The following is a 15,253-nucleotide window of genomic DNA, read 5'->3' as shown; positions in this document are numbered from 1 at the left end:
ACACACACACACACACACACACACACACACACACACACACACACACACACATACATACACATACTCAAACAAGCGTGCAAGACCTCAAAGGCCGAGCACAGAGAGGCCACCGAATATGTTTCGGCGTATCGGTGTCATTATTCACTCTGCGCCGATCTTTTCGAGGGTAGAACATAAAGTACACATTATATTTTCAGCGCGGGCAGGCTGTCCCGCTGAAGTATATCTAGGTTTTTATGAGATAAAATGGTTACACAAAGTGTGAACAACTGTGCTTCTTGAACGTCAAAAGAAACAGTCATTACACACACACACACACCCACACACACACACACACACACACACACACAAACACACGCGCGCGCACACACACACACACACACACAGAGAGAGAGAGAGAGAGAGAGAGAGAGAGAGAGAGAGAGAGATAGACCAAATGGTGGAAAGAGTAAATGCAAGCACTTTCACATAAACACACGCGGGAGAGGGAGAGTTAAGCATAGCGACATATATTTTTTATAGCCGACTGGTCAGCGGCAGGCAGAGTTGGGAAAGTGAAGTCATTTTGTTCAGATAAGAAGAAATACGCCGACCTCATGATGACTTATACACTTGTATATTATATAAAATAGAGTCAAGGTTTCAACTAAAAAGAATAATGACCTGGATGACAAGAGGTGATCATGGAAGACCCTTATTCCAAGGCAGACGTCGGATGAAGTTCAACAAACTTGGATAATACAAATGTCTTGAACATCTAGCTCTCACTGGCAAAATCGAGGGCAAGCGAGGCAGGGGTAGCCCGGAACAACATACTTAGGGAACCTAAAGAAATGGGTAACAGGAAAAAATCAGTGAAAAATAGCTTTTTCGAGAGATCCAGGCAAAGGAATGAATGGAGAATCACGATCGCCGATGTCTGTCGCTGATCTGACACTGAATGATGATGATACATACAACCCCACGAAAGAACCAATCTAAACAAAATTAAAACATAATACGACTATAGAACAATAGCAATCTATTTTGCAAGCCACTAATTCGTATCGTCATTTACAGTCATGACACAGGACGTTTGTCTTACAAGCGAACCGGCTTAAATCTCCTCTGCTATCTCTGTGTATGCAGTAGACTAGTACGTGTATTAGTACTAGTAGATTTCAACTCTATGATGTATAATACTCATTGCTTGAACATAAATCAAGGGAAAAGAACAAATAGGATGGTTTGAGGATGCCACTATAGTAGGTCAAACTTCTTTTCTTTCCCTCTACTGTTTCAGTCCATTTGTTTGTCATAGTATTTTCCTTCACTCTCTAAATGGCCGTCTTGTGTGCATCTGTTTCCTCAAACGGAGAAGAACAGTAATTGTTTATCATGGTGTCGTCTCTGAAATACAAATATTTTGGGGACAACTAAAGGCGATAGAAAGAATTCAGGCTCATACCCCCCCTTCCCCCAATTTTTCTTTTATTTCGTCCATTTTCTTGCTCTGCACGCAGGCCTTCCTCATCCTCCTTCTCGTCCATCTATATTCCCACTTCCACAGAAAAAAACCCAAACAAAACAAAACACACACAAACAACAACAACAACAGCAACAACAACACCCCCACCATATTCTCCCCCTTTCTCCTCGTCGTCCCACTCCTTCACTTCCATCATCTCCACTTCGTCGTGTTCTTTTTTGTCGACGTCGTCCTCCTTCTCCAGACTCCCCTCCCCCATCCCTGTCCTCTTCCTGTTAGTCCTCTTGTTGCCTCGTCTCCGTCTTCCATCTTCCTCTCCACTCCTCCTCCTCCCTTCCCCCCTCCCACTCTGCCAGGCTACCTGTCTTGGCGTACCGTACATACTACGTTGACCTGGAGGTAATGGCCACACTGTAATTTAAGAAATAGTTACAGCACTAGGCGAGAATTACAGACCGAGGTGTCCTTGAAAACTGCCAGAACTCAGGTTATCTGTGATTTGTACGAGGTCACTGGTATAAATTATAATCTCTGAAAACTGGACCTCTGTACATAGTTTTGCTTAACGTGTCGCGAGGGAAACGGCATTGTCATAGGCTGTACTGTGAATTCTTCGCTATTTCCCTCTACTGTGAATGAAGTAATCTTTTTTTATGCTCTCTTAGTAAGTCCGTCGGTGCTCTTGAAATAAAAAAAAATTGTCGATAGGCCTATTGGCTCCTCCAGATACCTCTTGATTGCTATCACTGATATAAGCTTACTTGCTTCACCATTTAAACTCCATCCACCTGTCTCATCACCACAATTCCGTTCCAAAGGATGAACTTCTATCAAATCATTGAACTAGAAATAAATCATGGTTGTTATGATAGCTGTTTGGTGACAATTTGTTTACAAAAAAGAAATCTGTCGAAATTCCCATTATTTTGCTTAAAATAAATGCTTTGACAATCGTTTTCTTTACATCCTGATATGATTAGAACACGAACTGACGCGTATTTAATTTAGGAATATATGGAGCCCACAGGGTTCATACAGCCAACGTGATCTCTGAACTGTCTGGTGCACAACACTTCTTCCACTTCAGCTGGTTTTCCCGATCAGCTCTATTTTTATGATTGCGTTGTTTGACAAAATATTCAGACCATAATCTGTGATTGCCATTCTCTGTCTTTCCTTGAACGGGTGGTTAGAGGGCGCCACTGGTAGGTCCTACTTCTTTTCGTTTGCTTTCCCTCTGTCGTTTCTGTTTATCTGTCTTGATTCCTCCTTGCACTGAATGACCGTCATTTTGTCGATGTACTTCTCTGTACTCAAACTCAAAACCCCAAATCGTTCGCTCTCCTTTATCAGTGTATAAACAACGAAGGAAGATGACTCTCCTGCCTAGCTCTCCATTGTCGTCTAATGTCGACACTTTACTAATACTAGACAACGAAGTGAAAAACTGAAATACCAATGGCAGCCTGCAGGAAATGAAGTTATTCTAACCCTCATTTTAGAACTTGTTTATGACTGAAGGAAGGTCAGTAGACAAAGTATGGGAAAACAGCTCAGAAAAGGAAAGTTTGTTAGAAATAGGTTTTCAAGCTGACCATCATCTGGAATGTCAAACACATGTTGAATGAATCGCCCGACGGCAATAATAAAATAAACGTTATTATCTTAAATCAATTGATCCGCGAGGTAAATTTGGGTCGATATACCAGAACATCAAATTAAAAAGATTCAACGTCAGGAGGATGTCCTAGCTTCTGTAAACAACTCTATTCTCCTCTGTTCTCTGTGGGGCCTTTGGGAGACTTTCTGTCCCCCAACAGGACGTGTGTTGAGTGTCCGAAGTTTGCAGTTGCCGTTTCAAAAGGGAGGAGAAAATAGGGCTTTAGCACACACTTGTAATATTATTTTGTTGCAATTTTACAACTGTTCCTTAAGTACATTGTTTTATACAATGACATGTACTCCTGGACCATTAGAAACTATGAAAAGAGAAAAAAGAATAATAAAACTTAAACGGCCCAAGACAACGTGTAAGAGCATAAACGTTAGGATAGCGACATTTACAAGGTGCTTTGGTCGAGGCCACACAGCTCTTGAAAATTTTTTATTTGCCCATTGATGTTCCACTCCTTGGGACTAGAATGAGTTAAAGGCTAGATCTATGCTTTTCTCAAAGTTCATTAGTTATTGAACTCAATTTTTTGGTGGAGCAATTACAATGTAGCCTATGTCTCAGCCTGCTGAAAGAATTAAAAATGACAGAGAGCAGCAATGAAAACAGTGTCAGGTATGGTGTGTCGAAGAATGAAGTGCGGATGGACAACCTCTTTGGGATGGTCAAGTCTCCTCTCCCCTTCTCTTTTCCAATCTTTTCCGAACTTTCTCAATCCTTCGATATCCCACTTCAAATAGATCTATGTTCTGAGACACTGTTTCTCTAGTGTGAAGTTAGCGAAATACAATGTTAGGCTATAAGCTAAATTCCTGAACCTAGTCCTATGTTTAGCTGTTTCTTGATTTGTTCTACTCTGGTTTGGCTACACATTTTTTCATAATAATGAAGCTCAGTGAATTTCAACTTTACAATTTGCAATAATTCTGATCGATTAAAAACAAACAAACAAACAGTTTCAGTTCATTGATAACATGATATAAAGTAGAACTAAGCTTAGTTTTGAAAATTAGACACAAAGAACTTAATAATTATGAATGCTTTTCAGTATCTGCAAAGAAAAAATTGAGCTCTGGATCTAAAAAAAGCTGTTATATTTTTTTCTTTCCCAACCAATGATGCATATCGCAGTAGCAATTTTTGAAGGCTAATTTCTTGTGACGCTATAATATTAGGCCTATTATTCTAAGACACATGATTTGGACAAATCAGTTAACGTACAACCGATATGGGTACCGTACACCGGAAACAGAACTCTTTTGTCTTCTGTGTTAGGAACTGTGGTGACTTTCGATTCCACATAAACACACACTCAACTCAAGAACTGTGGTTGTTTACTTTTAAATTGCTGCCAATAACTGTCAACATCAGCAAAATTCAGGAGTAATGTCCTTTCATTTTAGCTGTAGATGATAGGTTGAAAATCTGGTACCTCTGATATCTGTCTGTAAAGCTGTTCTTCCTAATAGTTTTTGTCCTTGATTGTGAAGTGGGCAGGCCTGTACTACTCAACTGTAGTGTAGTGTAAGGCAACCTTCTATTCTCACCCCAGGTGAGAATAGCGCAGGCGACTCTTTTGGCTATTCTCACCCAGTGTGCGTTCACCTAGATCTAGGCCAACCAATATTGCGTTCCCCCTAAACCACAGTATTCTACACTGTGATAACAGAAAAATTGTAGAATTCTGTGCCGTGAACAAATGTTCCATTACTACTGTTTGTTAGCCTGCTAAAAGCGTACAATTTTGGGTGCTTTTTCGGTAGTTCCCACCCCCCTTATTTGAGCCTGACCTACATCTAGATCTAGATCTATACGTTTGATTCGCGGTGAGCTAAGATATCAAACCTAACAACTGCAAAATATTAAATTATGGTAAAATTCAGGATGGGCATGCCCCCCTGAAACCCCCCTTCCTATTTTTATTAGGTCAGGGGGGGCAAGCCCCCCTGAAACCCCCCTACTCTTGTGGCCCAAACCCGTTAATAAAATTGCGGGGTGGGAACTACCGAAAAAGCGCCCAATTTTGTCTGTGGGCAGTGGAGAGAGAGAGAAAGAGAGAGAGGAGTAGCGCGAGAAGTTCTGGGCAAAACAAAATGGCGACCCGCGTAGTTTGGCTCGATTCGAAAAGTTAAATAGCCGTAGCATCTTTGTAGACGACCAAATTCATTTACTTTTGTGTTTTAACATCATTTTTAAACTTTGTTTTGGTCAATTTGATCGTCCACACTGATAGACAGTATTCAGAAAACGAAGTGGCTAGCCGTACTTAAGTACGGCTAGACTGGCAGTCTAGCCGTACTTCTAGCCGTACTTAGATCTAGGTTTGGCCCAATCGACTCAATCCTGTTAAGTACACAGGTCTCATTAGATCTAGATCTAGTAATTATTCAGGTTCAAATACATGCAAGTCAGTAAGGCACCTTTTGGCTTTGTCTGAAATACAAATACTTTAGGCATTGCAAACTAAAATTTTCATTTACAATTCAGCCATCAATATTAAGTACGGCTAGACTGACAGTCTAGCCGTCCTTAAGTACGGCTAGCCCGGCTGTCTACCCGTACTTAAGTACGGCTAGACAAGAAGTCTAGCGCTAGACTGCCAGTCTAGCCGTACTTATCTTAGGCCCTATTTACATTAGAAAACAGGAGGTTTAAAATACATGCACTGTCATTAAGGAACCTGGTTTTGTCTCAAATACAAATACTTTAGGTACTGCACACTAAAAATGTATATATTTACAATTCAGAAGGCCTATTTTTTGTAAATGGTCAGTCTAAGTCTAGCCATCATATTAAGAATAAGTACGGCTAGACTAAGTCTAGCCGTACTTAAGTACGGCTAGACTGTGAGTCTAGCCGTACTTAAGTACGGCTAGACTGCCAGTCTAGCCGTCATTAAGTACGGCTAGCCTCTTCCTTCAGAAAAAGAGAGAGAAGAGGGGAGGAGTAGATCTTGCGAGAACTTCCGGGCAAAACAAAATGGCGACCCCCGTAGTTCGGCTCGATTCGAAAAGTGAAATAGCCATAGCATCTTTGTAGTCAATAAAATTAGCTTATTTTTGTGCTATAATGTAATCTTTTCTTTGCCTTTATCCATTTGATCATCCACATCGATAGAAAGTATTCCGAAATTAGGAAAAACAGCTCTTGTTTCACACCGGGTGAGAATAGCCTACGGTGGCAAGTCTCACCCGAGGTGAGAGGTCGATTGTATATATTCTATTCTCACCCCGGGTGAGAATAGCCACTTCCGTAGTGTAATTGTCACTCACTCAAGACTGACCCAAGGGCGCTTTTCGGTAGTTTCAACCCCCTTTATTTTTGCCCATTTTATTCCAAATTCGCAAAATTGTTCTGTTCAAACTAGCCTAATGATCCAGGGAGGGCCAGTTTAGATAGATCTAGAATATAGATAGTAACTGGGTATTAAAGGTCACGTCTCGATTGTTATCAATTATCATTATAACGGATTGAAAATTTTAAAATAAAATGCCAGCTGGAAATATTTAGGAACAAGGGTCGGAAGTCGAAAGGGGCGTCTTGCTGGACCATAGTGTACATCTAGATTTCTATGTGCTGGACTCAATTCAGAGTCCGAATATAATTTTTGTCTGTTCGGAATTAAGTCTGAATAGTCACTTCGTAAAATTGCAGTCATGAAGTTCAATATGAAGTGCGCTTCGCCATTGTTGTTTTGGTCGGAAGTCGAAATACAATTTGGCCAACCATTCTTTGATAACATTAGGTCTATTGCCAAGTTGGAAAGTGAACCATTTTCCATGACATTTACTTTACTAGTGGTACAAAGAAGTAATTTTCGTTCATGGATAGAATCTTGGTCTAGTACCGGTGTACTAAAGTTTAAAGGAGATTCCTAAGTCAAAATCTCTTCAAATATTTAATCTGTGCCGATAAGTTTTAACTTGATTATATTCTTGAAACAGGAAAATAGGCGGAATAATAATTGGGGGGTGGGAACTACAGAAAAAGTGCCAACTCAAGGTGGTTTAGGCCTAAAACATTGCTTTTAAAATTGTTTGCATTGGTCATGATGTTGTGGTGGTGGGACTTACAACTTGGGTAAATTTTTACTTTCACTCTCGCACACAGATCATGCACTGCTTCCGGGGTCAAACTGTTGTATTGTTTGCTGCAGATCACACATAAAGCCACTAATGCTGTCGCAAATCAATTACTTTTAAGAAAATTTCAAACCTGACTGTAAAATATTAAAATATATGGATTATATTAAACACAGGGGGCCCCCTGTAACTCCCCAGATTTTTTTTTACCCCCCTGAAACCCCCTGATTGCTCCAAAGCACACAAATTACTTCGCGGTTAGGCATAGAGTGAGATGGCTCGATTAAGAACAATCAAATATGTTGAAAACTGTTGATTTGCAACTGAAATGAAGTTCATATATATATATATATATATATATATATATATATATATATATATATATATATATATATATTCTCGTGTTCAGCGCATCAATATTTAGTAGAAAATGGACAACTGGTAGCTAAGTGTGAGACAGGAGGGAAAGCAAAAGAATATGGCAACTTTTTGGACTTTTTTATATATATATATATATATATATATATATATATATATATATGTATATGTATATATATATATATATATATATATATATATATGGCCTAACAATTGTATTGACTTAGGACCTATAATGGTTTATATTAAACAAGACCTGACACTGAGTGCCTTTTGTTAAAAATTGCAGAGATGTGCATAGAAGATCTTTCTTCTCTTATAACTTGACTACTACTAGATTTCTATTTACGCAGATTTCATCTCATGGTAAAAGACATGATATTCGTAGTCTGTTTAACACAAATTTTGGAGAGGTCTGCCGTGCCATTTTTAAATAAACCATATTTTATATATTCAAGTTTGTAACTAAAATAAGGCAAATTGGGTACTCCACAAACACTTCTAGAACAAAAAAAAGGAAACAAAGAAATTAACCATTCCAACGCAAAATTCAAGACATTGAGCTTTTAGTATCAGTGTAATGGTTTGCTGTGTGGGATACGGAAGAAGTTATAATATAGTTTCAAGCGAAGACAAAAATGCGAACTTCTTAAGCGGCATCGGCAAAATCGCTTCAGGGCTCATTAACGCCGGGGAGCTCCGGCTGGCTGCTGAATCAAGCTATCTAAAAATAACAGAATTGGGCAAAAAATGACGCAGTGTTTTCCTTCCTCCTCCCCCCCCCCCCCCCCCCCCACGACTTGAGCGGGGGCCTCCTCCGGGTTTCCCTTCCCTAGTCTTGACTGTTGCCATTGTTGTTCTGGTTCCTTCATACTGCTGTCTTTCAGCCACACCCCTGAATTTAGGTTAGGTAAGATCTAACGCTTTGCCTTCTTGGACCAGGGCGAAAAATCTCGGGGGTCCTGTGTGCAAGTTGCACACATTAAAAATCTCTTGGTCTAAAATCGATGTTTGAGTAGGCTTTGGCCGCCACCCAGGCAAAATCCAAAATTCCTAACTACTATAACGGAACATACTCTCGTCAATATAAAAACATAGTCTATAGAGTACCTTTGAAATCTGAATGTGGCTATCTGATGGCAAGGGGCCTTACAAAGCAGGAAAAACTGTCAAATACGCTTAACATTCTGTTGCACTGCAGGTTCAAGAACAATCAGTCAACTACCCATGAGATCTAGCGGGACAATGCAGTAATTCCTCTTCCAATTTATTCGCTCACAAGATATGCAAGGAACTACAGTGGAACTCGTGAGGTCGCCGGGCCTGACCTAAAATCTCGTTGAATCCGAGTGTTCGTTATAGCAAACACAAGGTTTTTGTGTAGATAATTACAGGCACTGAGCAAGTAATGTATAAAGAGAAGTCACAAGTAGTGCCTGAAATGCCTGCATGTTAGGAGCTGTGTAAAAAAAAAAGACCGATTCGTTCAAATGCACACACCTGTGTCATCTCGATTGTTTATCAAAAAGTTTGTGTTGATGTGTAGAGCTTAGCATACGGCAACTTTTGATTCCAAAGACGAGCGCACAATTCATTACGTAGATATCTACGTCAAGACTAGCTCATTGTATAAATGATCAGTTGCCGAGGTGGAAAAAGACTGTGACGCGTTTGTATCTGCGACGTTCATCGCCCGGACCGCTAGTGCCCCCCCCCCCCCCCCCCCCCGACATGCACACACATTCACACGTGTGCAGGCTGCCTATCCGGCCCCAACACACGGCAGAGTAGACACGTGTGCGTGCCAACAACGCATGTGTTGGTATGAAAAAAAGCCGCTGATTGGTCGCATGCAATCAGCTAGATGAATAATGGTTCACGAAGCAGGTGCAATAGATGGTTTCCGGGAATAGATAAAGTTCGTTCTGGAAGGAAAAAGAGCGAAGCCACGTCTGCGGGGGCTGTTCACCCTGAAGCGACCTCGTTGAATCCGAGCTGGCTGATTTAAGTGCTCGTTGAATCAAGGTTATTTTGATTGATTTTAAAGAAGAAAAAAAACGGGGAATCTATCTCATCTCGTTGAATCCGAGTTCTTGTTGAATCTGAACTCGTTAAATCCGAGTTCCACTGTATTGCTATCACAATTTTCATCATGGATGACAGTTTCTGGTTGCTTCCGAAGACACACACACACACACACTCTTTTGAAAATGTTTGTCATGCCAGAACACACAGGCCAGTGATATTTCATTATTTCTGGTATATGATGTGTTTTATATTAAAAAGATTTGAAAGCAAATGATTTTGATCTTCACTTGAAATTAGAAAAAAAGGGTATCGACTTTGTCCCACTATCTTTTCCTTATGGCCATCTTTGAAACTAATAATTGTAAGTACCACTGCTTGAGATATTCGGCACATGGCTGTGGTAGCTTCCTGTCATATGTGGCATGTGGCTAGCATAGTCTAATAAGTTAATGCAGAGGTAATTTCTGGTTCTCTTGAAGAGCTCTTTTAATTTATTTTAAACTATGGGAAAAATACACCTTGCAAATTATGTTGGCTACCAGTTTACAAAACAGCCAGTCTAATCTCTTCTCCTTTATTACTTAGCCAAGCACTTCACCTCAGTGTACTCTTGCCTATTTAGTGAATGGCAATCCTAGTTAATTTCTTTTTATCTGCATTCTTTCTTTTTTTTGGTCATTCTTTATTTTCTAAACTTATTTCTTACTTCAAGAGATGCAGATCTATGCTTAGCTCAGCTTTAGGACAACTGCTGTGAACAGTGCATGGTCTACAAATATATAAGTGTTTTGGCTGGAATCATTGATTATCATTAGCTTAAATTTATCGTTGTTGGGGATCCAGGAGCTGCAGAGCTTTCACCCTTCTACTTGATGCTACATTGGCTTAAATTCAGGCAAAGTTCAACCAAGATTTAAAATGGTATTGATATGAAACAAATTTGTGTTATTTGTGGCTTTTATCAGTGTTTGGGTGCAGTCTACTCTTGTTAGGAGTGCGGTACATTTTTCATGTCTATTATTATAATTTTAAAAATAATTTTTTAAACTGATTTCTTTCAAATTCTTAGCTGAGCTTTGTAATAATGTGTAACTTGCTCTTTTTAAGCTCCATTCTATTGCTTGTTGTTGTGATCTTCATGTCTGTCATCTGAACACAGTGAAGACTGCAGGTGGAGGGTCTTGTTTCATAGTAAAGTGGAAGGAGAATTTATACTTTCTGTTTAGAACTTTAACATTGATTAAAGCTGAGGTCATCAATCTGAATGGAGTGAAAGGGTTTCTCTAAGAATTCCTGAGATAGTTTCCTTTCAGTTTTATGTGGTGTTGTGAGACAAATGCTGCACTTTTGAAATATAACATCAATTTTTGTCTGCTGGATAGGCATACATGCATTTCAGAAAAAAAACTGTAAAGCTTATTTTAAAACTGTGCTCCTGTTATCTTATAACTTGCTGTGTGTTCTTATTATTTCATAACTTCTGAGTGAAGATTTGTACAGAATGATCTTGAAAGAACTTTATTTTTTGTTCTTTAAGGATATGAAATTGTTGTTGTACTGTAGTAAGGTATTTCTCCAGCTTATTGTGTTCAACAGCAATATGATTTACAAATATAGACATATGTTTGGGGTTTTTATTTTTGGTAAGATTTTTTATTTGAAATTGTAATTTTTGTCTTTCTTTTTCCCAGACAGGTTGTGCGGTTCTGCAAATTGCTTTGACAGCTTCAAGACAAAAGAAACCTCTTTTCTACATCCTGAGAATGGCTTCCTCTAGCAGTGCTCGTACCGCCTCTAGTTTCATGTTTGACAAAGCTTACGTGGATGGCAAGTGGGTGTCTGCAAAATCTGGAAAGACTTTTGATGGTAATATGGGTTGAATCTGTTGTATATATTTATACACTTATGCGTAGGATTTTGCTTGTTGCTTGGTTGGCTTTTTTTTTGGTGGGGTTGTAGCTTGTTCATAGTGAGTAGCCACTTGTTAACAGATACATTGAAATGTTTTTCCTCTTATTTTGAGGGTTTAGCTGATTGGCAGGATATTGTGCTCACCACATTCATATGGGAGATATTTTCTGATTTATTCTTAGGCCGTCATGTTAACTACATAGCATTAGCGTGGGGGGGGGGGGGGGTCTTCTGGTTTCTGTCATCTCCTTTCTTTCCACTGCTTTTTAAAAGAGGAAAGTAACCTTTCCATAAATTTCCAAAGGGAATTATAATTTTGAGCTCAATTTCCATGTAAAAAATGTGATTATAGTTATTAAAAAAGAACTATTCGCTGGTCATGGTGAGATTGGTTATTTTGATAACAATTGGATTTAAAATGTTAGTTTTGAATGAGACAGTTATAATAATTTTCCTGTTTGACAGGTTTTTAATTTTCCTTGTGGGATAGAGATACGTAAACAGTACAAGCCACTTCAACAAATTGTTAATGTTTGTGTGCCTAAAGAAGGTACCGAAAGTCGCCACAGACCATTTTGAGCTACAGGTTGATATTGACAAAAAAATCACTTTTTTTTACCCAAATGTGTTTTCATTAAAAAATGATAGATAACAATGTGTTAAAAAAGTTTTCATTGATATGACTTCTAAATATTTTATTTTGAATTATTTTGAGGGTAGGGTATGTTTTAAAAAGATATGGAAAACTGCTTTTAAAAGGCGTTAAAATCTATTCTTGAAGAACGTTTTCTCTTCCCAGCTATGTTTTACCTTTGAATTCTAATCATGATATTGATGTCAACTGAATGCCGAATTGGAAAAATATTTTTCATATTAGATGTATTAGAAACATTTGAATCATCGTTTTTTTTCAAGTCTGTAGGTTCTAAACTTAAAAGCTAATTTTCTCAAAATTAAATCTTTATAACCTACCTCGCAAAATGTGCAATATCTCAAAAACTACTTAAGATATCTCCAAAATTCTAAAACCACTGTGTTCAGCATTGAATGTCTTTTTAGGTGCAACCCTTAACTCAGAATGGTTAAAATCCAACTTTTGGTACCTTTCTTTAGGCACACATACAAATTACGTTGTTTTATAAAAGTAATACGGGTTAGAATTGGAAGTCATAGTCATACTTTTCTTGTGTACTTATAATTGGACCTCCATGTTTTATTTATGTTCTATTCAAAATGCTTTGCTACTGATATGAATGTTCAGAATATTTTTTCGGGAAAAGAGTTCAATCCGTTTCAAATGTTCAAATGCAGACTTTTTTCAGCTGTATTTTAATTGTTTTGTTCTTTTATTATAGTCCTAAATCCAGCAACAGGAGAAGTCTTAGGGAATGTTCCGGATATGAACCAGTCAGACGTGACGGAAGCCATTGATGTCGCAAACAATGCTTTCCAGAAATGGAGGTTTACCTCTCCAAAGGTAGAGGCAATTTTGTTGTTGATTTTATTGCTGGTTCTGTAGTGGGGACAGAGTTGGGGGGAGAAGTTCTTTTCATTTTGAATAGAACTGCCTTGTTTTTAAAATGTGTTTTGTAGTTGTGGACATAAATGTGTGCTCACTGTCTCTTTTCTGATTGAAGCTCACTGCAATTTTAACATTATGGATTCACTCTTTTGCAGTCCCGTTGATTCTTGTGTTTGCTCTTATTTGCTGTCTTGGCAGCTTAAGCATAGTGATGTTATTCTGAAGTAAAATGTGGAAATTTGTCTGCTTTCCAACACTGAGCTTTCAGCTTGGAAAATTGTTTTAATGGGTTTTAGGAACGTTTGTAAGAAGAGGATTTTTCATATACTATGCCTTATATTATGGATTCTTGAGCTTCCATTAAGTGACCATGTATTGGAAAACAATCTTTATGGGGACAACAAAAAAAATCTGTCATATTCTGTTGTTTTTCTCCAGCTGACTATTCTTGTTTGTGTCAAGAGGAAACATGTATTTGAACACTCTTAATGAGTCCTAGTTATTGCACAGTCGCTTTGTTTTCATTGCATGTTTTGTAGCTTTCAGTATCTATCGGTCACTAATTGGCATTTGATTTAAGGATGAAAGCTTGCTGTTGTTTTGCTGACACTGACTGTCCGTACTCTTTGCTTAAATATTTTTTCAAAACATCTTTATTGCAGGAACGTAGTGTTATCCTGAAGAAGTGGTATAACTTGATGATTGAGAACAAGAAAGCTTTGGCAGCACTCATAACTCAAGAAAATGTGAGTTTCTTTTCTTTTTTTTTTTTTTAGTCTTTTGTTAGTTTGGCCTTTTAGTGTTTGAGGTGAAAGAGTCAGATATGAAACTGCCATTCTGAACTAAATTTTCATTGTTATAGTTTTAGAAAAATGATGTGGAAGCTAATAATGAAGACAATACTAGAAAAACAAAAAAAAGATATAGGTGTATTATAGGGGTTTTAAATACAAGCATATTTGTATGCTTTCACTGTGCTTTGGGAACTAGTGAAAATTTCCACAGAAAAAGGGAAAGATACAAACTCCGAAATGAAATTTCAGCTGCGCAAGGAAAAGTGCAGCGATGGCTAGTCTTATGGTCTTGTAATGTCTGCTACTGATACTGATTGTCTGCAATCTCTGTTGCAAGTATGCAATGTTATAGTTGTTGCATGAAAAAAGTAGAACTTCATTTGAGTTTGCTTTACAGGATAAGTTAAAAATAGTAGAGGGCTCATTTTTCTTAATTGTTACATTATTTGTAGTGCTTTTCTTGCCACTATTTGGTTGATATGTTATTTCTTTGTAGGGAAAACCAACGGCGGATGCTGAGGGAGAAGTCATGTACAGTTCTGGTTTCTTGGAGTGGTTTGCCGAGGAGGCCAAAAGAACCTACGGTGATGTATTGCCAAATTATGTTCCCAACAAGCGAATTATGGTCATTCGGCAGCCCATTGGCGTGACTGGCATGATTACTCCTGTGAGTATCCATTCAGTTTGTTACTGCTCACTCTTTAGTCAATGTAGATTTTAATGGGACATAACTCCCTTCATTTAGAACTAGAAGGGAAGAAGATAGGAATGAAACAATACTCAGCTTTCTAAAGGAGTAGGCTACCAGGTACACCCACAGTGTATATGATTGGAAATTTTTCAGGACGTACCAGCTACTCAAGGAGCAGGTTTATCAATGGAGACTTTATTGATCTCAGAAAGAGGAAAGCGATCCACTGCCTGGGCTTCATTTCTAAGGCTTCGAATTTTTCATTTCTTAAATTTGCTTTTTCCAACTTTTAATCAGTGTTTGTGGTATTTCTGAAACATTTACTTTAACTTTAGATTTTTCTTACTATGACCTCTTCCCTTTGCAAGATTTTTGTCGTGAAAATTTTTTTTGTGAATGTGGTTATTGCAGGTACAGTTTTGTTCAATTTTTTTTTTCGCACATCCTTCTGTGTCCATATGGAAGACGCTCAATTGTCAGTGCACAACTGTTGTGTAGATTAATTAATAAGACAAACCAAAAAGTAAAACTGAAGTAGTTGAAATGATGTTTGGAAATATCAATGTACCTGTCTGAAAAGAAACAAGGAGTGCCTCTGCTGACTGAGAAAAGTAGACTTGATGTTATGAATGTCTTTATTGTGTTATCACTTAATTACCATTCAAGTTTTCAAAGGGTTTTTTTTTGGGGGGGGGGGGGGGGGGGGG

The 15,253-nt window shown here is 38.3% G+C and overlaps 1 protein-coding gene across 4 annotated transcripts in view; it reads left to right on the top strand.

The window, feature by feature from the left end:
- Positions 1–15,253, top strand: part of LOC101849545 (succinate-semialdehyde dehydrogenase, mitochondrial) — a 27,093-nt gene that overhangs the window by 3,544 nt on the left and 8,296 nt on the right. The window contains exons 1-6 of one of the 4 annotated variants that reach the window (XM_013083890.2): positions 4,432–4,523; positions 10,472–10,549; positions 11,320–11,494; positions 12,895–13,016; positions 13,724–13,807; positions 14,352–14,522. In XM_013083890.2, coding sequence (XP_012939344.1) covers positions 10,547–10,549; positions 11,320–11,494; positions 12,895–13,016; positions 13,724–13,807; positions 14,352–14,522 — 555 coding nt within the window. In that variant the 5' untranslated portion in view covers positions 4,432–4,523; positions 10,472–10,546. Of the gene's footprint in view, positions 1–4,431; positions 4,524–10,340; positions 10,550–11,319; positions 11,495–12,894; positions 13,017–13,723; positions 13,808–14,351; positions 14,523–15,253 lie in introns of those variants that run through there. The other 3 variants (XM_013083891.2, XM_013083892.2, XM_005100782.3) reach the window with 3 other exon arrangements.

The sequence above is a fragment of the Aplysia californica genome, unplaced genomic scaffold, assembly GCF_000002075.1.
Source record: "Aplysia californica isolate F4 #8 unplaced genomic scaffold, AplCal3.0 scaffold00260, whole genome shotgun sequence".
Taxonomy (NCBI): domain Eukaryota; kingdom Metazoa; phylum Mollusca; class Gastropoda; order Aplysiida; family Aplysiidae; genus Aplysia; species Aplysia californica.
Note: the sequence above shows the minus strand (reverse complement) of the source record. Positions and strands in the feature narration are given on the sequence as shown.